The 24,539-nt window shown below is 35.3% G+C and overlaps 1 protein-coding gene across 2 annotated transcripts in view; it reads left to right on the plus strand.

Moving 5' to 3' along the window:
* Positions 1-24,539, plus strand: part of GARNL3 (GTPase activating Rap/RanGAP domain like 3) — a 221,895-nt gene that overhangs the window by 54,649 nt on the left and 142,707 nt on the right. For both annotated transcript variants that reach the window (XM_007474670.3, XM_007474671.3), the window contains exons 6-8: positions 6,318-6,382; positions 12,871-12,934; positions 16,964-16,990. In XM_007474670.3, coding sequence (XP_007474732.2) covers positions 6,318-6,382; positions 12,871-12,934; positions 16,964-16,990 — 156 coding nt within the window. The remainder of the gene's footprint in view (positions 1-6,317; positions 6,383-12,870; positions 12,935-16,963; positions 16,991-24,539) is intronic.

Consider the following 24,539-nt stretch of genomic DNA (forward strand, 5'->3'; position numbering starts at 1 on the left):
TTAACCTTAAGTAAGTCGTCTTCTCTCAGGGCCTCATTTTTCTCATCTATAAAATGAAGGAATTAGTCCAATTTCTGTTCTAGTTTTAAATCCTTTGATCCTAACAAAGGATATAATTGTATAAATTCCAATATATTAGTATTATAGCAAATAAATAGCAAAATAAAGTCCTCACTTTATGATCACCCTCATATAAATTAATTTCTTCTTGACATCATCATGACTTGCCAACAGAGAGTTTAGTCTCATTGAATGGGGCATTTTTCATGATGGCATTAACAAAGTCAAATTATAACTCCCCCATATGCTGTAATTAAAACCACTTTTTCTCTTTAAGCCTCAGTATTTTGTTGTTGTTCAGTCATTTCAGCCATGTCTGACTCTTCATAACCCCTTTTAGGGTTTTCTTGACAAAGATACTGGAGTGATTTACTGTTTCCTTAGTTTACTCATCTGTAAAATGGAGACAATAATACTTGCACTTCATACCCCAATTGAGTAGTGATAACAATTATAAAATATTTTGCACTAGAAAATCACATATATATGAATATAAGCTATTTTAATTATTGGAGAAATCTTATTAAAAGGAAGGAGATTTTAAAGTGTAAAAAATCATCTAAGACTACATTTTACTCTGTTGAATTTTTTTTTTAATTTAAATCAACAAATATATTGGATTTTGTGTTCACTGTTTTTCCCATCATTTGTGGGACTAAAGAAATAGTCTGGTATAGAAAATGAATGGGGAAACTGCCTGCTTCTCAAGAATATCCTAGACAGGGGTGTGGAAGCACCAAGTGTTGTACATGACTGAAAGGAACTGAACAACAAAATTATTTTAAAGGTAACCTGAAAATTAAACTCCAAGTGATTTTGAACGTGTGTTCCCTCCTAACAAGGATTTCTTTTTTACATTCTTGATTGAGTATACTTCTCAACTTTATTGTCCTAAGTGCTCTATTTTCTCAGACCTTCAGTACTGAACTGTTAGATGATCTAAATATGATAATGTTGTCTTGAATTTTTTAAAAGATAAATCACTATAGAAAAACTGGAAAATTTGTTCCATTTTGTGTCTGTTATTCTCCTTCAGTTTCATCTATAAATATCCTTGGAACCAGCTAGCTTAGTTAGGTTTTGTGCATAGATTTTTTTCAGATTCATTTTCTCCCTTAGAGTTTTTCAGTCTTTGGTGATACTGTTTTAATTATTTCACATTCTTCTCCATGGTATTTTGCAAATAAGTTTATATTCTATATTGAGGTTGCCCTTGACTTTGATATTTTTCTACTTGGCAAGAAGATGAAGTATTTGCTGGCTAAGGCAGTTTCTGAATTTCTTTGTTATGGGAAATATTTTACTTGGTGATGAACAATATCAGTATCTTTATTCATTCTGGTTTCCTTTTTTTTTTTTTTTAGAATCAGCAGTTCATTTAAATAGTTTGGGTTTGAACTGTTATGGAAAGAAGCTTGGCCTAGTGAATTCAGGTCCCTCTTTTTGGCATTTACTGGTTGCATGGCCTTGGGCTAGTCACTTATCCTCACATAAGCATTTCTTTAAAATGACAAATTGCAGAACAGTTGCTGATCTTCATTGGTAGAGGGAGTTTCCTCATCCCCAATACCAATGAAATCACAAGTCTGGGCCAAACTAAACTAAAAATTATTCTAACTGAAGCTGATAGGATATGGGGAAGAAGCAGGCAAATTGTTTCCTTATTCCTAGTTGCTAGAAGGTAATAAAGTATCATTAGAAAAAATATTAGCCCCCCTCTTAACAGTTATATCAGTGAGGGCTACCAGATTCCCAGGCAGAGGATATTCAATGATATAATCCTTTAAAGTCTTATTTAAGCCTTTCTTGAAAACCAAAACAGTCTCTTCTGAACTATGCTTTAACTGGTGGAATCAATGACATACTCTTTCAATAACTCCTCTCTTTTCTAGGTTCTTGATAATGCACCAGCCAGTCACACTGTTGAATAGTCAGCCCCCCCCCCCCCATCACTAGAATTGGACTTAAATTATTTTTACCAATATATTTTATTTTTACATTTCAAAAATTTCTCCAGTATTCCTTTTTCTCCCTCCTCCTAGAAATCCATCCTACATAACAAATAATATTTTTACTTGTTGCATTCTTTATTTCTTTAAGAAGAACTTTGTAATTGAATCTATATGAAAAATTTGGGTGTTTTGGAAGACTGATACCATCATTATCATTTTCTTTCACATAATTGTTATTTCTGTGATTTGTTCTTTGGTTTACTCATTATTGTAAGGGTTAAAATAGGGGTTTGACAAAAATAAAAGAGCACCTTTTAATAACTTAAGTTTTAATGAGAATATAGTAGAGTTGTAAATTAATATTATTCCTTTGAGCCAGAGAAAAGAAAACTTCTAGCAACTTTTAACAATTAACAGTTTAGTTTTATTAAAATAGAGATCATAAAAGAATCTAGTAAAATGAATATAGTAAAGGAGAAAAATATAGGAGAGGTAGAGAAAGAAATTGCCTAATACCTAACCTATAACTACCTATAACTGCCTGTAATCACCGTTAGAGAAAGTGCAGCTGATCTCGCTGATTCAGCTCAGCTCACCAGGCAGAATATACATATATATCCCAACCACCAACTAATTGGAGCAGAGTAGGCACTTTAATGCTTGTTGACTTAGAGTTTACAGGAGAGTCAAGGGATGGCAAGCTCAGGTGTAGATTTTTTTAAGGACGGAGGAGACTTTGAGATGCTTGTAGGGAGCAAAGAAGGAGCCAGTAGACAGAGAATCAAAAAGAAAGTAGAAATGATGAGGAACTATCAATATGGAACAATACATACCTGTATACTGAGCTGTCAGACTTAGTCAATATAGTGGTAGGGGGCAGCTGGGTAGCTCAATGTGTTGAGAGTCAGGCCTAGAGACGGGAGGTCCTGGGTTCAAATATGACCTCAGACACTTCCCAGTTGTGTGACCCTGGGCAAGTCACTTGACCCCCATTGCCTAGCCCTTACCACTCTTCTGCCTTGGAGCCAATACACAGTATTGGCTCCAACACAGAAGGTAAGGGTTAAAAAAAATACAGTGGTTAATTTTTTTTAACTATTTTTTGTTCTCTTTTATTCTTTGTTCTAAGAGATGACTCTTTTATGGAGAGAAGACTATATTGGGAAATGAAAATAATACAAAAACAAATAACATGTTTGGTTATTATTTAAATTGGAGAGCAAAGAAGATAGTTATGGAGTAAGCTGCTAGAAGGGATGTGAGGAGTAGATTCAAGGATATAAAGAGAAAGATTGCCTTTGGTGAGAAGATGCATTATTGTCACATTGAAGTAAAGAGGATAAGGACAGAGAATGATGTCTAGGGGTTTTGAGATGTAAAAGAAAAGAGGGAGCTGCTGGTGAATGGTATCAGTTTTCTCAATAACATGAGTTATGGGGAGTATTGTGAAAGGCTTAAAAAGAAAAGAAAAAATTGTAAACAGCCTCTGTAAGTTTATGGTGATTCAGTTAAGGAATAATAAATTGATTGCCTTGATTCAGCAATGCCACAGTTAAGATTAGATAACAGAAACATTTAGTGGACTCAGCATGCTTATGTGACTTTACCCAGCACTGTTCTGCAGCCTATAAGAGTAGAAAAAGAAGATCATGGCGTTAATTATGGGATGATGTTAGGCAAAGTCAGAGTGAAGAAAGAGGTCAAGAGCTCTGTACACATAGAAAACAGTTACAGATTAAATTATTAAATATGGGTTGAAGACTGGGATAGCCAAGACAGGAATTATGACCAGGGAAAGCACTGAGGGATGGAGAGATTAGAAGTGTCAGACAAAGTAGATTTAGAAGAGTAAGTCACAGGGGGCAGCTGGGTAACTTAGTGGATTGAGAGCCAGGCCTGGAGATGGGAGGTCCTAGGTTCAAATTTGGCCTCAGACACATCCCAGCTGTGTGACCCTGGGCAAGTCACTTAACCCCCATTGCCTAGCCCTTACCACTCTTCTGCCTTGAAGCCAATATACAGTATTGACTCCAAGACAGAAGGTAAGGGTTTTTAAAAAAAAAAGAAGAAGAGTAAGTCACAGAACAAAATGGAAAGATAAGAATTAAGGTCAGAGTATTTGAGCATAGAAAGCAACACTTATGGTATGACCATCCATGTGTGACTGAATCAAAGTGAAAATTAGGTCATGGGAGTTGAGTAGGTTAATAAACTGGGAAATTAGGATATTTTAAAGTATATTGGAGTCTTCAAGCTTATGGACTTGAACATGAAATGATGCCTGTGAGCAGGTACTGAACTCCTGGAGGGAGTTGGGGAAAGGGAATGAGCAATTATATAGTTATGTGTCAGGTATTGTGCAAGTGTTTTTTTGTTGTTATTGTCATTTTTTGTTGTTATCCAATATCTCATTTGATCCTCAAAATAACTCTGTGATATAGATGCAGTTAGGTGGTGTAGTGAATAGAAAGCTCTAGGCCTGGATCAGGAAGACTCATCTTCTTGAGTTCAAGTCTGAAACCAGACACTTACTAGCTGTGAGATCTTGGGTTAGTCACTTAAACCTGTTTGTCTCAGTTTCTTCATTTATAAAATAAGCTGGGAAAAGAAATGGCACACCACTCCAATATCTTTGCCAAGAAAACCCCAATAGAGTCATGAAGAATCAAACAGAACTGAAATGACTGAACAATAAATTTCCTGATTCCAGGCTCAGTGCTCTTGCCATAGTGCCACCAGCTGCCTCAATTACTTGAAGGCTATTAGATAGCATCAAGATTTAGATATGATGATGTATCTAGATGGAGCAATTTCAAAGAAGAACAGATTGCTCAGTGATAATGGTAGTGAAGATATCTGGAAGTGGCAATGGGGAACTAAAAGTATGCTCACTCCTCCTTCTAGCCCAGCCTTTCAAAGACAATGAGAGAAGGTGCTCTTGGGGGAAAGGGGGATCCAAGCCTCTATGAATCCAAAAGATGGAAAGAGTGCTGGAAGAAAAGAAACTGGTTAACAATAGTATAGGCATGCTAGAGGACACAAAGCAAGGGAGAGGGAAGGACTGGATGGAAACTTGGGAAGGATAGGAATGAGTTGGGATGGGAATAGAAACAAGGAATGGTGACAGGGAAAGGAGGGCATTTTTCACATAGCCATCCAGTAGTTGGGTATCACTGAGATTAAGAAAACCAAAAGTGTGAGTTTACTAGACTTCCCCAGGGAAATTAGACAATGTAAAGAATACCAAATGATAATTCATAGGAAAAGCCACTTGTACATCTGATCCCTGCCAGTGATTTGGCTATAAGAAGTCTTAATTGACTTTTCCTTTCCCCTGTCTCCCTTCTTCCATTCTTCTCTGTCTGTCTGTCTGTCTGTCTGTCTGTCTGTCTGCCTGCCTGTCTGTCTCCCCCCCAGATCCCCTTCCTCCCCATCTCTCCTCTCCCTTCTCTCCTTTCCTCACCATCTCTTATTCAAATATCTGCCTTTTAGAATCATAAAAGCATATGTCTTTTAGTTTTTTCTCTTCTATATATGTATGAACTCCTTTGGGGAAAAAATGAGAAGTCTTGGGCCATGTCATTCTCAGGATCCTGAAGATCTAGATCTCCTTCTCTCTCTACTCCTCCCCTGTATCTTTCTGCCTGACTGTCTCTGTGTCTTTCTGCCCATTTATTCCAGTCTCTCTGTATCTGTCTATATATTTGATTTTTTCTCTCTCTTTCTCCCTGTCTTTCTCCTTGTGTTTAAGAAACTGCTGGCAAAGAAATGAAAGTATGTTGGAATTTGATATTTGAAAGCAAAATTGTTTTCATTGTTTTTAAAATAAAAAATAATCACAAATGTGTGCTATCCCAGGTAGTTAAAATATGTTATGTATATGCATAAAATGTACATTACCTACATACATTTTATCATCAAGAACTGGGAAATATGCTCTAGAGATCTCTGAGGAATAGGTAATTAGATACCCCAAATGGTTTGGACATTTACTTGCTTTGTGTTATAAACACTAGGAATGGAGGATAGATTAGCTTCTTGTTTCTTTACCTAAACTGCCTCCTAGTTTGATTCAAATATCTGCCCATTGAAACACAAAAGCATATGCCTTCTAGATCTTTTCTTCTACAAAAGTATAAACCCTTTTGAAAAGAAATAAGAATGCTTGAGCATGGAATCCTCAATATCCTAAGGCTCTTCATTTCTGTGACACTCAGGCACTAGAAATTCCTGACAGCAAGGGAAGGCTTTAAATGAGAAACAACTAGTTTGACTTCATCCTCTGTTGCTGTTTTATCTTTACAGGGTACCCAGAAAATATGCCTCCCCTACAGTCCAACAAAGACACTCTCAGTGAAGTCCATTTTAAGGTGAGTGCTCACAAATGAAAAAAAGTTATCAAAAGTTTTCAGTTTCTCTTTATATAGTCTTTCTTACCTAGTGGTAATTCTTTTTTTTTTTTTAAACCCTTACCTTCCGTCTTGGAGTCAATACTGTGTATTGGCTCCAAGGCAGAAGAGTGGTAAGGGCTAGGCAATGGGGGTCAAGTGACTTGCCCAGGGTCACACAGCTAGGAAGTGGCTGAGGCCAGATTTGAACCTAGGATCTCCCGTCTCTAGGACTGGCTCTTAATCCATCTAGTGGTAATTCTGATACTAGTTTCTATTCATATTTTTTTAAATAAATGTTTTATTTATTGGTATATTGTCATTCTTGGATTTTCTCAGTCATTAATAGCAGTATATTTTAACTCAACTTGGAGTCAGGAAAGGCTTTGGTTTGAATGTTGTTTCTCTTGCTTAAGTAGTTGTGTAATAACCCCTTTCAATTATATTTTCCTTAAAATGTTTTAACATTTACAAAGTGTTTTATGTGTGGTGTGTGTGTGTGCGTGTGTGTGTATGTTACCTCATTTGATCCTCATAATAATTGTAAGGTAGGTGTTATTATTATGCCCATTTTATAGATGAGGAAACTGAAGCATAGAGTAACTTGCCCAGGATCACATAGCTATTTAGTGGCTGAAGCTGAATTTGAACCCAGATCTTTCTGACTCCAACTCCCACACTATCTATTTCACTTCCTACCTACTTCCTTCACAGAGTGGCTATGATATCAAATGAAAGAATGTTTGTTTATAAAGCATTTTGTGAACCTATTTATAGGTCTTTATAAATGTCAGCTGAATAGAATAATAATAATAGAATTACAGGGTTAAAAGGGACTTTAAAGAATATCAGATTCAACCTTACTCAAAACATAAATCCCTTCTATAATATACATTTTGACTGGTCATTAAGCCTCCATTTATGCATGTCAAGTGAAGGTGATTTCTCTACATATTAAGGAATTACATTCATTTTCCTTCAAATTCTAAGTGATAGAAAGTTTTACCATTATATTAAGCTAAAGAATACCTCCTCGCTCCTATTATTCTTAATTTTCCCCTTTTAGAACCAAACAGAATCCATCTAATCTTTCTTTCACATGATATCATGACAAGAGTTTTCATGTCTGTAGTGTACTCCTTCCCACATCCCTCCAGTTCATAAATGCTCTCCCCATCCTGAAATTATTTTTTAAAACTTTTCATATTCTTTGAATTTACTTATCCATGTACATAATTTATTTCTCTTTAAGGACAGAGGCTGTTTCATTTTTGTCTCTGTATCCTCAGTAGCTAGTATACTTCCCGGTACAAAATAGAAACCAATTCTCCAATCTAAACATCCTTGCTTCCTTCAGTGTGCTGTATGCCATCTTGAAAGCCTTCTTCTGCAAGAACTATAACTTACTGGTGTCCTGTCTAAAATGTGGCCCCCCAGAACCAAACATAATATTCACTATAGTCTCACTTGCAAAGTACTATCACTTTCCTTGTTCTGGAAACTAGATTTCTATTAATGGAACCTACAGTATTTCATTAACCTTTTTGCAATCTTATCATATTATTGATTCATTACATTTTTGCTTAAATAAAGGTCCCAAGTCTTTCTTCTAGTCTCTTCACTCTCCAATCCATCCATTCAGAAAACTAAAAAAAGGAAGCTTTTTTTTTTAATTAGAAAAGAACTGGAAACTAAGTTGATTGAGAAGAGGCTAAAAAACAAATGTAGTTAATAAATATATTGGAATATGGCTGCTGTAAGAAATGATGCAAGAAAAACAGAAAGGCAGTTTTCAGTGGCTTCCTTTTTCTTCTTTTCTCCTTTCTACCTGGTTGATCCTGCCAAGAGCATATACTTTTCTCAAAGCTTAAGCCATATGTATACAAGTACTCAGGGCATTAACAAATTTGAAAAACCTATAAAGTGCCTGAAGTTGGTGACAGAGCTTGGACTAGAATTCAAGTCTTCTGAATTCTAGTCTGTTTACTCTTACTCTGAATTCATCTTGCTGGGGGCTCTGCTGAGACCAGTAAGAACTTAACATATTTCTAATCTCCATATTCTCATATCCTGTCAAAAGAACTTAGAAATAGGTATGATAGTCAGTGCACATTCATAAAGCCTAATGATAATTTCATCTTCACATTTCCCAGCCCCTTAAGTGGGCCTTTTAATTATCTTAGGCTCATAGAATTTAGAGCTTGAAAGTCTTCTAGTTCAACCCTCATATTTTATAGATGAGGAAACTGATCCCCAGAGAAAGGTCTCTTCCAACATCATACAGACAGTAAGTGGCTGAGCTAGCCTGGCCTAATCCTAGATCCAATGCTCATTCCATTGTTCCCTGCATTCTTTGACTTTTCCCTAAGCCTTGGGCTTCCTAATTGTGTTTAAAGGACAATGGAGGGATGAAGGGAGGAAGGAAGAGAGAGAGATTTTGTTCATCCCAATTACATGTAAAAACAATTCTTAACCTTTGTTTTCCAAAATTTTGGTTCTAGTTTCTCTCCCTCCCTCCTTCAAAACAATAGTACTCTTTTTTATTCAACCTCTCTTATTTTCCTTTACTGTTATCTTGTGTATGTGCTTAGAAAAATACTGACCTTAGGGGCAGCTAAGTGGCTCAGTAGATTGAGAGCCAGGCAATTGTGTCCTCAGACACTTCTTAGTTGTGTGACTCAGGGCAAGTCACTTATCTCCTATTGCCTAATATTTACCACTCTTCTGCTTTTAAAACCAATATACAGTATTGATTCTAAGATGGAAGGAAAGGGTTTTAAAAAGCCCACTGAGCTCCTTTCAGCCTCTTCAGATATTTTTTCCCTTTTTTCTCATCAGAATTATTTGTTTGTATCATAGGATTTCAATCTCAAGAATCTTTACCCAAATCATTTAAAGATTCATGTCATAGGATCTTAATTATCTTAATTCTGAAATTTTTCAAGTCTCACAGAATCAATAGTGATGATTGAAACCATATAATTCAGTCAGTTAATCAGTAAGAATTTGTTGTGCTTACTATGTTGCCAAGCTATGCTAAGTGCCATGCAACCAAAAGTGTTTAAGCAGTCCATATCCTTAAAGAGCTCTCATTTTACTGGAAGAGACAGTCTGTAAATCAGAATGTACAAGATGAATACAGAGTAGTAGGAAGGTAACCTCAGAAGTAATGGCAGTAGCTCCTTGGAGGGATCAGAAAGAGTCCTAAAGGAAATGGCACTTGAGTTGAGTCTTGAAGTCAGATTCCAAGAGTATAAAGATAAGAGAGGTAACATTGCAGGCAAGAGGAACAACCCAATCCATACCTAAACAGGAATCCTCTCAAAAGTAATAATTGAAAGACAACTTAAACAACTATACTTCAGGGCAAGCCCCTACTTCTCAAGGTAGTCTATGGTAGTTTGGCATCTCTAATTCTTAGTTTTTCCTTACATCAGATACAAACCCAGTTCTCTAATGTTATCTGCCATTGCCTTTCCTAACTTATATAGGACAATAAATTCTTTCAAACCAAGTATAGAAATTTATATCTATCATTGTTAGATTGCATTTTGTTAAATTTAGCCTACCACTATGGGCTGTTGAGGTGGTTTTTGGACTTGGACTTCCTATTTCTGAACTAAGCTTTGCTTTCCTAGAAGAGGGAAAACTCACCTTTGCCTTCTTATATCTATCTTAGTCCTACCACTACTACTTGAGGGGTCTTAGGATGTCAACAATCACTAATCCAGCCCTAACTCTTGAGATTATAGCCTCTTCATTTTCCTAGGAAAAGGATAATCAAGCTTGATAATTTCTTCAAACTTGTGATGTTATAGCAATGGACATGTATTATAGAAAGAAAAATTTATATATACATATGTATGTATGTATACACACATGTACACACACATAAAAAGAATCATGGGAAAAAATAATGCTTTCCAATCCTTGATCTGCTGGAAGCTCTAAGATTAGGACATGTTATTGGTATAGGTAGTTTAAAATGTAGTCTATATCTTATAGTCTACATGTAGTTTTCTGATTGCTCTAAAAAATTCTCTTCTTGAATTTATTAACATTTTATCTGGTAAAATTTTACTTTAATAAATACTCTAAGAATCTTCAATCAAAGACATCCTCTTATGTTTCATAACAGACTGGCATTTTTAAAAAAAGCAGCACATAAAGTTCTGGCAAAAAACCTAAGTTCTGACAATTATATTGGGTGTGTGTCATCTGAAGGGCAGTTTTGCTAAGTTAGGTAAGGATCATGATTAAAAGGCATGCACCTGGATCATGACTCTCCAAAACCACCTACTAGGGAATGACGGAGAGAGAGCAAGGCAGAGCAGAGAGGGAACCAGCACTACGGTCAGGATGTCCTAGGGTCAAGTTGTGCACTGGACACATTGTGTGACCCTGGGCAGGCCACTTGAACTCCCAATTCTCCAGGCAAACTTCTCCAGAAGTTTAATTTGCAGGTCAGTTGCCAATCTGCATTGACAGAGGGAGTTTCCGCATCAAGGAGCTCTGGACACTGGGGAATATAGATCTGAACCAACCACTGACTTAATACTCCCTCTATAAATAAAAGATTGTAATCTTTGGAGGCAGGACACACTTCAGAGAATTCACACCTCTTTCTAGTGCTGAAATATTCTAATAAACAGAAGCCATTAATATTTTATTCTGTGTTAGACTCCCTAATTCCTCCCTCCTCTTGTCTCCCTGAATACAACTTCCTAAAATATAATCTTTTAACTACTACATAAAGAATTCTAATATATAGTTAACAGCATACTTAGAGGTATATGTATGTAGTTTTTTAACCGAAAATCTACTGCTAAATTGAGGTTTGGCTAGAGAGAATTCTTTAAAGATGTACATTTTAAAATTATATAGTACCAAGTAGAATGAAGGAAAGATTTTACTTTTGTTAACTTAAAACTTTAAATGAAAAGAAATGTTCACTATAAATGCTACTGCTACATTTTAGTCCCTTGTAGTTATCTTAGACCTAGAAGAAATCATGGAGATCATTTAGTCTAGGATCTTCATTTTATGAATGATGAAATAATCTCACAGAAATTCTGCAACAAGTACTGCTTAAGAGGGGGAACCAGGTGGTGCCGTGGATAGAAGGCTATACCTGAAGTCAGGAAGACTCATTTTCCTGACTTCAAGTGTGACCTTGGACAATTAACTAGCTGTGTGACCTTGGGTAAGTCACTTAACCCTGCTTGCCTCAGTTTCCTCATCTGTAAAATGAGTTGGAGAAGGAAAGGCAAACTACTCCAGGATCTTTGCCCAGAAAACCCCAAATGGGGTTACTGAAAGCCAGGACACAACTGGAAAACAACAGAACAATAAAAACTGCTTAAGAAAGCCTTACTTTAAGCAGTCCTTTAGAGTAGGAGTTGCTGAAGAAGAAAATAGTTGAAGATCTTGACTTATTTTATCTGTTTCTGTTTCCCTGTTTGTCTCTATTTTGAAAAATGAGGGTGAATCTCAGGTTAATGCAAAATGCCTGAGGTTCCAAATATTCAAGTAATTAATTATTCCTTTTCTCCCTGTTTTTATGTAACTTCATATTATAAATGCAACTTCAGTCATACACACAAGAAAATATGGAATTGCACCCCATTGTAAAACTATAAATTATAAACTTTTTCACTATGATTTATTAATAATAATGTAAAATTTAACAGAATAATAAGTACAATTTATTTATTCATTGCCCTCTTCTGATCTTTTCCATCAAGTTCCAACGTTTTGTTGCCATTTTTTTAATCATAGTCATAGTCAAAAGCATAGTGTATTGTTGAAGATTTTTTTTTTAACTTCTATCCTCTTGTCACTTTGTTCATAATTCTTTATATTTGTACATGTTATTTTTATGGCACAAAGATACTCCATTATATTGGCCTACCACAGTTTCTTCAGTCATTCCCTAATTGGTAGTTTCCAATTTTTCTACTGTTAAAAGTAAAACTAGTTATGAATATTTTATACATAAAAATCCCCTTTTCCTTTTAATAATATATTTCAGGCATAATTTCAGCATTAGGATTACTTGGTCAAGCAGCATGATCATTTTTGCAAGTCTTAAAATATATTGTCAAATTACTCTCCAATTAACAGGCCCACCAATAGTGCAGTATAGTACTTATTTCTCCAATGCTTATAGCACTTAGTTGTGTTGTTTCTGGCTATTTTTGCCATTTTATAGTTAAACTATCAAATTGACATCTTAAAATTCTTAATCAGAATATCTTTGCACCCTCTATTATAGAATAATGATATTAGGAAAAGATTGAGAGGGAAATGATGTACTTTAAAACATTACAACTTTTTGCCAGATATTCTAGTTCTTGTTACAAATTACTTCATTTCCTTAAGGCTAATTTATATGAGGAAGAGGGAATTGCTGTTATTGCTTCAGGTTCTATCACACAGCATTGAATTTCATTCTTTTCCTTTTATTTCAGTGCCATGAATCTGGACAAGTTTGAAAAAGGGCCCCGGGAGATTTTTCATCCTGAGATACAAAAGGTAAAAGAAAACTTTATTTTTTTTTAGAATTGGTATATGAAATATATGGACCATACATGCTTAGAAGGAGTATTGCTGTTTTGAGGATTATCCCTTTTTTTAACTGAAAAATGATGTCAAATTACATGAGACACTCCCACAAAATGACTAATAAAGAAAAATGCTTTACATGATTACATATGTAAAATCTTTATTAGGCTGCTTCCTGTCTCAGGGAGGGGAGAGGGAAGAGAGAAAGGAAGAGAATTTGGAACTCACAACTTTAAAAATGAATGTTAAAAGTTATTTTTACATGTTAATTGGTTGAAAAATAAAATATTATTTACAAGAAAAAAGAAACAGAACAACTAAAAATTTTTAGAATTTTTTAAAAAATTACTTGAGACAAATAAGATTGATTCATTCATTAAATCTTGGTTGCTTCCACTAAAGTCTTACTTTGATGCCTATTTGGAGTATTTTGGGGTATCTCTCAATTCTCAAAGACTGTATCAATAGAATAAAGACAGGAAATTATCAAAGCTTTAAAGATGACTCCTAGATTAGACAATTAGGGTGGAGAAGGCAATTGTCACTTACTTACAGCTGAAATAACAAGAGAAAACTTATCTGGGAATGGAGAGTTGATGAGGACACATTCTGACACTAAGGACATCAAGAACTGAAGGCTGAGACATCTTTAGCTGTGCCAGTCTGAGCCCAATGAAAAGATAATACCACTTAAAAGTAGGAATTCAAATGAAGGTGATGTCAAAACAAATGAGATTAATTTTTTAAAAGTAGATGATTATCAAAGTTAAAAAAGGATGGTGTAAGAAGAAATAAGGCCTACTTTCCTTGCAAGTTCATAGTCTGGCAAATAAAACTTCATAAACCTCTCCTTTGATTTGTTACTCTAATCTTCCTCAATGTTTCCTTATGGTGATAGTAATAATACAAAACAACAAAAACAAACAATTCAGAACACCTAAAAGAAGCATTTTGCACCCTTTTTATGGTACAAGACAAGGTAGAAGGTAAAGATTTACCTCCTATGAGTCATGTAGGCATTTAAGAAGGGAGAAATGGTGGCAATGAGAAAACTGAAGGGGATATCAATGACTTATGAACTAGAACTTTCATGTAAAAGATAAGACTACTGCCAAAGTGATGATAGGCCTCATGGCATCACTGAGCATGTTGGAAAATTAGCAGAGCATATATTTTGTTCATGTATAACCCAGATCAAATTGCCTGCCAGCACCAGGAGGGAAGAGAAAGAAAGGAGGGAGATAAGTTCAATCATATAACTTGGGAAAACTTATGTAGGAATTGGTTATTATATGTAATTTGTAAAAATCAAATTAAATTAAAATTAGAAAAAGTATATATTTTGCAGCTTCAAGCTTAAGGAATTTATTAATTTCTTTAAAAGTACCCCTACAATTTATATATCTAACCTAGTTTTTCTTCTCAAAGATAAAACTCAAAGAAATTTCCATACTTTTTATATTTCAAAAAAAGTCTTTCCAAATTAAAACTTAAGCCACTTTAAACAACTTACATTTAAAGATTACCCTTTACTTCACCTTTAAAATTACAATTACACATGCAAAAGCATTCCCATTCCTTTCTAATCAGTCCTAGCCCATTCTGTTTTTTTTTTTTATATTATAACTTTGCTTCAAAGAAAGATCCATGGCTGTTTTCACTCACTTCCACTTTAGTTTTTACCACTTGTTAGTCCTTTACCTTCCATGTTAACTTAGCCCTCAGCTATAGGTATGGGCACTGCAGCTCAAGGTATCCTTGATGATGTGCTCTCTTCTATGCCCTGTTTCTGAGGATAGTTCTCCCAGCTAGTTTATGATCTGCTCAGGTGCCTCTGTGCTTTATTTTCCTTTCCAAGAAAAAAAGGATGCAACAAAAATTCTCTAAAATTTAAGGGCATCCATCTTCCATTAATTAGTTCAAAGTTAAAGTTTTCATAACCTCTTTTTGTTTCATGGCAATATGGTAAAATCCACAGTCAGAATATTGCTTTAAAATAACTTAAAGAAAATATTAAATCTCAATTAAATATTAGTGAAAATAAAGATGTACTTTTTAAAAACAACTTCACAGATCTCTCACTAAAATCTATCCATGGATAATCTATGAACTCCAGGTTAAGAACCACTTTTCTAGTCAAAGGAGATTTTTGTTGTTCTTTTTGGAGAAACTTTATCTAACTTTTGTATTCTTGGTTGTTTTTTTACTTTAAAATATTTAGATTTAAAAATCATCATTACTAATAAAAGATGAAATAATATCATTATTATTTGTATTAAGTATTTTAAAATTAATCATAAAACCTTTCCTTTTAGCTGCTGGCTTCAGATACAGGGGAAAATATATTAGAAAGACACCATGTCAAAAATCAAATAGAAAATAAATTTATCTCACTAAAAGTTCTGTCCTTGTCTTTGAGGTTTAGTTTGGGGCACCTTTTTGTGAAGGCCTTGACAACCTAGAGTACATCCAAAGGAGTATTGCAAAAGTACCTGGAAGCCATGATAGAGGAAGATCATTTGAGGGATCTGTTAATATTTAGCTATAAAGAGGAGGAGAAAGATGATTAGCTTTAAGTATTTGAAGGGCTGCCATTGAACAGAGATTAGACTTGTTCTATTGCCCCCAAAGAAAAGAACTAGGAATAATGGAGAAAAATTACAGTCAAATTTGGATTTAATCTGAGGAATAACTGAGGCCATGACAAGGGCAGAGGGAGCCAGAGGAGAAAAAAGGGAGATGAGAAGTGGTAGAAAGTTGGGTCTCTACATTAGACTAGCTAGGAATAGCTTCTGTTTGTGATAGGATCTTGGAAGGAATCTGATAATTAAAGATCAAAGCCAAGTGAGAAAATGATGTCAGTTTGGAGAGAAAAGACTTGGAAAGTCCCAGAAGAGGGCCAGCCAACCTATCGTCTATATTGACTTGCTTAGGGACTAAACTGAACATGCAAACTTGACCATTTAATCTTACAAATAAAAATTCCATTCCTGGACTGTGTTCATTGTGACCATGCAGGCGTAGCTACTATTATGGATCCTGGATTATGGAGTATTCATCTTTAGAGCTAGTTTGAAAGCTCTTTGGGTAACAGATGCTCCTTCATCAGACCAATAGTAAAACTTCTGGGCCCATATCATTTCAGACCTAAAGCTGGTCATCCGATCATTCTGAGCCTTGGTCCCTATGTAATCTCTAAGAAACTCAAAGATAGGAATGAACAGTGAAATCTTTTTTCTTGTGTGTAATGCCAGGTTAATAGAAATGTCCTTTTTCTAAAATGAAAGCCTTGACTGGTAAAGAATTCATTTTACTGTTCATTTGTTTCAAAATTAGAATATGCCTATATTATGGTAGCATAAGTCAGTGCAGGGTGAAAAAAATGGCTCTGAATGCCTACCACCAGTCTGTCATCTACTCTACTTGGTTCCTACCCTTACTCCCATTATCTGCTCCATCTAAACCCTCTACTATTGTCTTCCTAATATCCTTTTCCGCTCTGGGAGGTCCTAGTGGTGAAGTGTTTTTTTGTCATGTAATTTTCACTTTTCCAAAAGGAAAACAAAATTCATTTGTTTGTTTTATACAAATAGTCATTCTAGTTGAATAAGGTTTTGTTTTACTTGATATATAGACTTCAATTTACTTGATATATAGACTTCAATTGACTCATTTGTAACATTAGGGTATTGAAATGATGATCTCTCACTCAGTTCCCTCCCAAAGAGCAATCTTTGAATCTGTCATTACTAAATCACTCTTTGAACTAAACTGTAGCAGGGAAAGGAGCAGATGATTCCCAGAACAAAGAACCTCAGCTGGGACTCCTTTCTTTGTGACATTGTCTGAATAATAATTAGAAAACCGATTTTGATATGATTTTGATAATTTAGAGAAGGATATTGAAAAACTAACCAAACTGAATAAATTAGCTTGACTTCAAAGAAAGTGAAACCATCTTTGGAAATGAACATAAAATGTTTTTAATGTCTTTAACAGGATTTACTGGTTCTTGAAGAACAAGAGGTGAGTATAACCTCACCATATGTGGAATCTGCTAATTGCTGTTGATATGTTTGTTCAACAAAATGGGTCACCCTTCAGTGGTGCTGATAAATATAGCTCTTTTTTTTTTTTGAGTGACCATACATTTTAGCAGAAATTGCTGATTATATACTCAGAAGCATGTCTGCTTAAAAGGCATTAAATGTCTGTTTTGGGCTGTTTTAGCATTTGCTTGCAGCTAGGCACTAGAAAACTTTTGGGAAGAACCCTAATAGTTTTCTCCATTAATAACTTATATACCTGGTATGATTGAATTTATAATTGTGAACATTTCTTACTATGACATATAAATTTATTCAAATATTTTAGCCTCTAGTCTCTTAACTTTGAGAAAGAAATTTATTTTCCCTTTCCATTGGTTTTTCTTTTATGAGGGACTGATTTGATTAAAACAGTTTTAACAAGGTGGTAGGCTTGGTCAGAAGTAGGAAAGAGCTATGTTTGGATCTAGGCTCTGCTATTTAAACTTATGCAACAGTGGATAAGTTAGATCTTCTCTATGAGATTCCATTTCCTGATCTTTAATATGAAAGGGGAGCAGCTAAATGGCAAAGAGATTAGAGTGCAGCTTAGAGTCAGGAAGACCTGAGTTCAAATCAACCTCACTAGCTGTGTGAGCAAGTCACTCAGTCTTGTTAGCCTCAGTTTCCTCATCTACAAAATGAGCTGGAAAAGGAAATGGCAAACCACCCCAAAATTTTTACCAGTAAAATCCTAATTAGGGCCAAGAAGAGTCAGACACAACTGAAACAATTGAACGACAAACAACAAATATAAAAGAGGTTGCACTAAATTATTTCTGATCTTTCTTCTAGATTTTTAACCTGTGGAATCTTGTTTATAAAAAATGAAAATGCTTACAAAGGTGTTATCATTAAGAACCTTCACAGGTCACCTAGAGTGGTACTATTTATTTAATCAAATAATCTCACCATTTGAATAGTAAATTATCTTCCAGGAAATATATTGGGTGAAGTGTGAGAATTATGCTAATAAAAACATTTTTATAGAATCATACTTTTCATTTACTTCCTTTATATAATTTGAGATATGTTCCTAATTTTTAAAAATTATTTTCAAGATATAAACATAGAAAGAGAAAATGGATCACAAATAAATTGTTCAAGCAATTATAAGAAGAAACATGGGGCTTAAAAAAAAAGGAAAAAATCAGAGTGAAACTTATGATTTAAAACCAAATAACTTGCTCAAACTTCTAGAACATTCTAGAAATAATCACAGTTATAAGAACTATGGAAAGGAAGAGAAAGAAAAAAGTAGTGCAATGTAACTCCCAAAATGCATCTCATTCCACTTTCAGCATGTTCCTCCCTGAGAGTGAAGCATGTTTCAAATCAATTCAGTACAACAAACATATCAAAGACCTATTCCAGGGATATAGGCTCTGCCTTCAAGGAGCTTACAGTCTGTCCAACTGAGGGATGAATAAGTTTTCAAATAACTGATAAAATGAAAATAAGGTAAGTATAAAGAAGAATCCTAGGCAAAGTTTTAGGAGAAATTCAAGGAGAAGACAATTTTATCTGGGAAGGGAGCCAACTGCCATTGTCACTAAAGCTTCATTTTTACTTGTGAGATGAGATAACTCTAATGTGTCCATGTTGGATTGTGCCATGCTAATTAAGAGAGAGAGTGATGTGGTTTAAAGAAAAAACAATTTTTTTTTATTAGAGTTCATAGAGACTTGGATTTGAATTTCAAATCTAATATTTATCTGTTTAATCCTCATGTGTGTGTGTGTGTCTTAATTTCTTGATCTATAAAATGGGAATACTGATCTTTAGTCTATATATCTCAATGGGTAGCTATAAAGAAATTGTTTTATACATTTCAAAGCTCTAAAGAAATAACATAATAATCCTCAAGCATTTAAAATTAGAACTTAAAAATTCTATAAAAATAAGTTTCTTTACAAATGTTTTATACACATATGTTCCATGTTTTATAATTTTTTTGATCAGTGAACATATATAAATTGAGTCACTAAAGTAAGTAGATCCTGAAGAACCTAATGCAGGATGCTAAAGAATCCAGTCATTTTGTCAGTGCTTCCACTGCACTGGATTGGATTAGATTGGATTGGAGGTTGCCTTGTATTAGTTTGTATATAGTATTTTGGTCAAAAGAGTCAAATTGACTCTAATTATCTCAAATAACAGTGTCATATTCTTGAAAGAGCCCTAGACTAGGGTCAGATGACCAAGGTGCAAGAATTTATTGTTGAAAAGCATCTAGGGCCAGGCCCCACATTTTATAGATGAGCAAGCTGAAGTGCAAAGAAGTTAGCTAACTTTCCAAGATAGTGAGTAGCAAAATAGTTATTTGAACCCTCTTTCTCTACTTCCAAACCCAGTATTCTATTTCTGTTGTACCTCAAGTCTTTGATTTCTCTTTAACTTCTGTTGACTCCTTTGTAAAATAAGAGTATTGAAATAGATGATCTCTCACTCAGTTCCCTTCCAATGAGCAACCTAACAACCCATCACATCATTACTAAATCACTATATTTTTAAGCTCTTGCTTTTATTCTGAGGAGCCAGGTGCCCATAAAAGCATGAAAATACAGGCAAACCTCTACTTGCCACATCTTCCAAGTCGTTTGTTGTGGTGGAACTTTGTTAATAAATATATTGACAGGTCCTACTGACAAGGAGCTAAATTTCTGTCTGAAATACGGCTGATCAGAGTATTTCTTTAACAACAATTAAATTCTGTGGAAGACACTCTGCTAAGTATATGAAAGGTACAAAGAAATATAAGACAAAAGGGGCCTTTGTGCTGAGAGCTTATGATCTTTACTGAGAGAGCTACATGGTAAAGTGATCAGGAGGCCTGGATTCAGGTCAGAACTTTGAATCTCAACTAGTTTGTAACCTCAGGCAAGTTTTTTAAATTTCTGGATCTTATTTTTCTCAACTGTGAAATGAAGATAAGGAGACTTGTGCTGATTACTACAGAGGAGTGCTATAAAAATGTGATATTATATTATAAATATATATAACATAATAAAGAATTTTGTTTGCAAATCTTATAAACAAGAGAAACATGCATTTTTATTATTACTTGGGGGAATGGGAAAGATAGGTAAGTGAAAAGGTAACTTTATAAAAGCAATACATACCCAAGTGCTTAATGCCCAGTATGGACAAGGATTTGCATAGTTCAGAAGAAGGAGTAAATTGCCAAATTTTGGACAAAAGAGGTAGAGGGGAAGGATCTGGAACCTCAAACTATTGAAAATTTTTTTTTGCAAAATTTGTTTTAACATATGGTTAAGAATTTAGGTAAGGCATGTATAAGGCATTTGCCAGGAGTGTAGTGAGGGTAAAGGTAGAAGACTAGTTACAAAAGGTTTAAACAATTTGTTGGCAAGGAAATTAAGGTATCTGGTGTAGACAGTTTTTTCAAGTGTGTCAATGAAAGTAAAATGAAAATTAGAACCATGGCAAGATGGAATTAAAAGAGTCAAGGACAGTTTGGGGGAGGAATGAGAACTAAGCCTATATTTGTGGTTATATCATGTCTTCTCTATGAACCTATCTTTTTTGAAACTCTTAGGCCAAACAGTTTAGACCATTCTAAATTTCTGACTGAAATAGTGCTGATAAGAGTATTGCTTTAACAACAATTAAGTTCTGTGGAAGACACTCTGCTAAGTAGGAAAGGTACAAAGAAATATAAGACAAAGGGGCCTTTGTGCTCAGAGCTTGTGATCTTTACTGAGAGAGCTACATGGTAGAGTGGTCAGGAGGCCTGGATTCAAATCAGACCTTTGAAACTCAGCTATTTGCAATCTGGGACAGGTTATTTATTTTCTGTGAAGTGCTAGAGAAATGTTGTACACATCTTTCATTCTCCTAGATTGTAAGCTTCTTGAGGACAAGTTGGTTTTTCATTTCTGTATTCTGAATATATGGCCTTGTGTGTAGTAGATGTTTAATGCTTGTTGAATTTATTTAAAAGGAGATAAGATATGCATAAATGTACAAATAACTGTTAAAAATAAGACTATAACTGCCAAGTACTCTGAGATCACTTCTGACTTGGAGATGGGCAAAATTTTATGGAAGAGGTGGCAACTGTTGCTGAACCTTAAAGGAAGGAAAGGACTTCAGGAGGAGGAGATTTCCTGAGAGAATCCAGCCCAGGGTTGGGGAAGATTGTTAAAAAAAAGTAGGAAGAGGGGCAACTAAGTGGCTCGGTGGATTGAGAGCTAGTCCCAGAAATGGTAGGACCTGGGTTTAAATCAGGCCTCAGATACTTCCTAGCTGTGTGAACCTGGGAAAATCACTTAACCCTAATTGTCTAGCCCTTGCTGCCCTTCTATCTTAGTAGTGATACTAAGACAGAAGGTAAAAGTTAAAAAGATAGATAGATAGATAGATAGATAGATAGATAGATAGATAGATAGATAGATAGATAGATAGATGGATGGATGGATGGATGGATGGATGGATGGATGGATGGATGGATGGATGGGTAGGTAGGTAGATGGGTAGGTAGATAGGTAGATAAAATTAAAAAGATAGGAAGGCAGGGTTGGGACAGAGTAAAAATTAAGTAATAATGAGAAGGCCCTGGTGCTGAGGAAACATGGTATATATAATGCAAAGAACACTGGTTTTGGAGTCAGAGGCTCTGGTTTCAGATTCTCATTCTGCTATACATCTTTGGGAAAGTCACTTAATTGATTTGGGGATTCAGTTTTCTTATCTATAGCTTGAGGAGTTTGGACTGTTCTCCCAGGTCCTATCCAACTCTAAGCCTATGAAATAGCTAATGTAACACGGTGGAGCTATTACAAAGGAACATCTTTACTTTAGGAAGTATAATCATATATATAAACTTATTTCTCTCACTGCATGGAAAGCATAATTTTCCTTCCCTTTGGTACTATCTCAGTATCTGAAGGGGAAAATGATAAGATTCATAGCTTTGTTCAGTTCCCATAGAGCACAATTCCAGATCCAAATCCAAAACCCTCCTTAGGCTTGAGCCCTGGCACCCCGACTTCACAGGGGTTCCATACTGAAATGGCTGACTGCTGTACCACTGGGATTCGGTAGGCTCAAACTCATGGTTCTATGGAAATCACCTCCAGCATGTGAAACAGAGAACGGAGTACAGAACAGAAACAGACACCCCGCACCGGGCCCATTTCTTAGAGCCAGGCTAAAAGAGAGAATGCAGGTAAGGGCACAGCCCTTCTCCCTCTTACCAGCTCAGTTCAGAGTGTCTACACGAGGTGTAGCCAAAATGACAGTGGAAACAGAGAGCAAACAACTCAGCTGCACTGCCTTTAAAGGCATGCACAGCCTTCATTAGTCAAACTAGATATGCTCAAAATTGGATTATACTAACGTGTATATAGCATTCCATGTGTCAGGACTGTGCTAAGCACATTATAATTATCAGCCCATTTGATTCTCACAATAAACCTGGGAAGGAGGTACTCTTGTTATCACCATTTACAGATGAGGAAACTGAGGTAAACAGAGGTTTAGTGACTTGCCTAGGAACACAAACTACTAAGTGTCTGAGACTGAATTGGAACTCAGGTCGTCCTGACTCCTGGTCTAGTATTCTATCTAATGTACCACCTAGCTGTGTATGGAAAGTGTAGTGTATAAAAGACAGTAGCATAAGAAAAGGTTATAAAATGATTGTTGGTAGAGTGGAACCATATTGTAAAGGGCCTTAAATATCAGGATATAAGGGTTTTTTTTTTTAAGTTAAATGCAGTTTAACTTTAATTAACAATGGGAAGTTAATGAAAGTATTTTCAGTATATTGGGGGGGTGAAAAGAATTTGGGGTTAAGAACAAGGTATCATGGCATAATGGGAAGGATGAAAGATTTGGTATCAAGAAGACCTAAGTCAGATCCTAGTTCTGTCATTTACTACCTGCATGACATACAGAAAGTTATTTGACCCATTTAGAATTTAGTTTTCTCATTTTTAAAATAAAAGAGGTTGCCTGATGACTTCAAAGGTATAGCTATAAATCTGTGATCCTATGTGCATTAAGCATATCACTGTGACAGCAGTATACAGCATGCATTGGAGAAGAGATAGCCTGAAGGCTGCAAGGTTAATTAGGTGGTTCTTCTAATCCTTTAGGTGGGAGGTATTAGGACCTGAACTAATATGGCAGCTCTAGTAGTGGAAAGGAAGGACCATGTGTAAAAGAGGTATATAAGAGCTAGTGTCTCACTATCAATGCAGTCTGATAATCACTATTGATGGGAGGATCAGGAGAGCAGTGGCTACTGCCAGAATCACTTCTTCCTACTCTGAGCCTGCCAATAGATAGCACATAAACCCAGAGACTCTCAAGACTTCTGTGCTGATGTTTGTAAGCATCCTTGTGCTCTGGTTGTAGAACCAATTGTGCCAGAAGGAAGGAAAGCAAGAGAAGCTAGTAGGGACTCTTCATGATAGAGAAGTACAGCTTAGTTTATCCCAGGAGTTTTCTCCATACCTGTGTTTGTATACTCTTTGTATCTTACATGTTTCACAAAATGTCTTGTAAATTTTGCCTTCCTGGAATCTTCCTAACATAGACACATAACACACCAGAAAGATGATGACTGCCTCATAAGATCTTTTCAAATGACAATGAGATTTAATAATGACTCTTGACAAGAGGGGAACTCTAACTTATTTAAATGTTTGTCCTAGACTTTAGCAAAATCATTTTCAAAAAATTCATACAGCTATGCTGTGATCCAGTGACTTTGGTTCCACAAGAAGCATGAAACATTCTAAAATCAAAATTGTGGCCTTGGTTCCACAAGAAGCATGAGACACTAAAATCAGAATTGTGACAATATAATAGCAAATTATTGTATTGGGAGTTGGGAAGGGGTGGGAGAATCATATAAAAACCAAAGTATGTTCATGCTTTAAAAAGAACAAATGTAAAAAATAAAATCAAGATGCATAGCAAAATAAACACAATTAAAGAAGAGGGGCATGAACTTAGATAATACCAGTAATGCTAAAAATACTAAATCCCCAAATGATCTGAGGCTTTTGAAGAACGTTAAAGATAACAAAAAAAGACTAAGCTATGCTTAGAGAAAGCAAGAATAAAAAAGAAGAGCAAAGTTTGAAGTTTATGATGAGTGAAGAAATGTTAAAAAGAGATTGGGAAAACAATTAGTCAGTTCCTTTTTCTTCTTGTCTTCTCTGTCAAGAAAATGATACTGCAACTGGAAGAGATAGCATAAAAGTGATTAAAAGAAAAAGTGAATTCCAAGATATGTGAGGAGAGCATTTATCAATGTGAATGAATTCAGATCTACTAGCCCAAATGAATTACATTCCTAAGTAGTGAAAGATCTTGTATATTTTAGCACTTTCTAATCTGTGAGGAATTCTGCATAATAGGAGAGATTGAAATAGAAATGTTAATCTGTGTGACACTATTACTTGTTGCTGCAGTGACTGGATGCTCTGACTTGTGACTAGAGAGCAGCTGCTGCT

The sequence above is a fragment of the Monodelphis domestica genome, chromosome 1 (genome assembly GCF_027887165.1).
Source record: "Monodelphis domestica isolate mMonDom1 chromosome 1, mMonDom1.pri, whole genome shotgun sequence".
NCBI classification, from domain to species: domain Eukaryota; kingdom Metazoa; phylum Chordata; class Mammalia; order Didelphimorphia; family Didelphidae; genus Monodelphis; species Monodelphis domestica.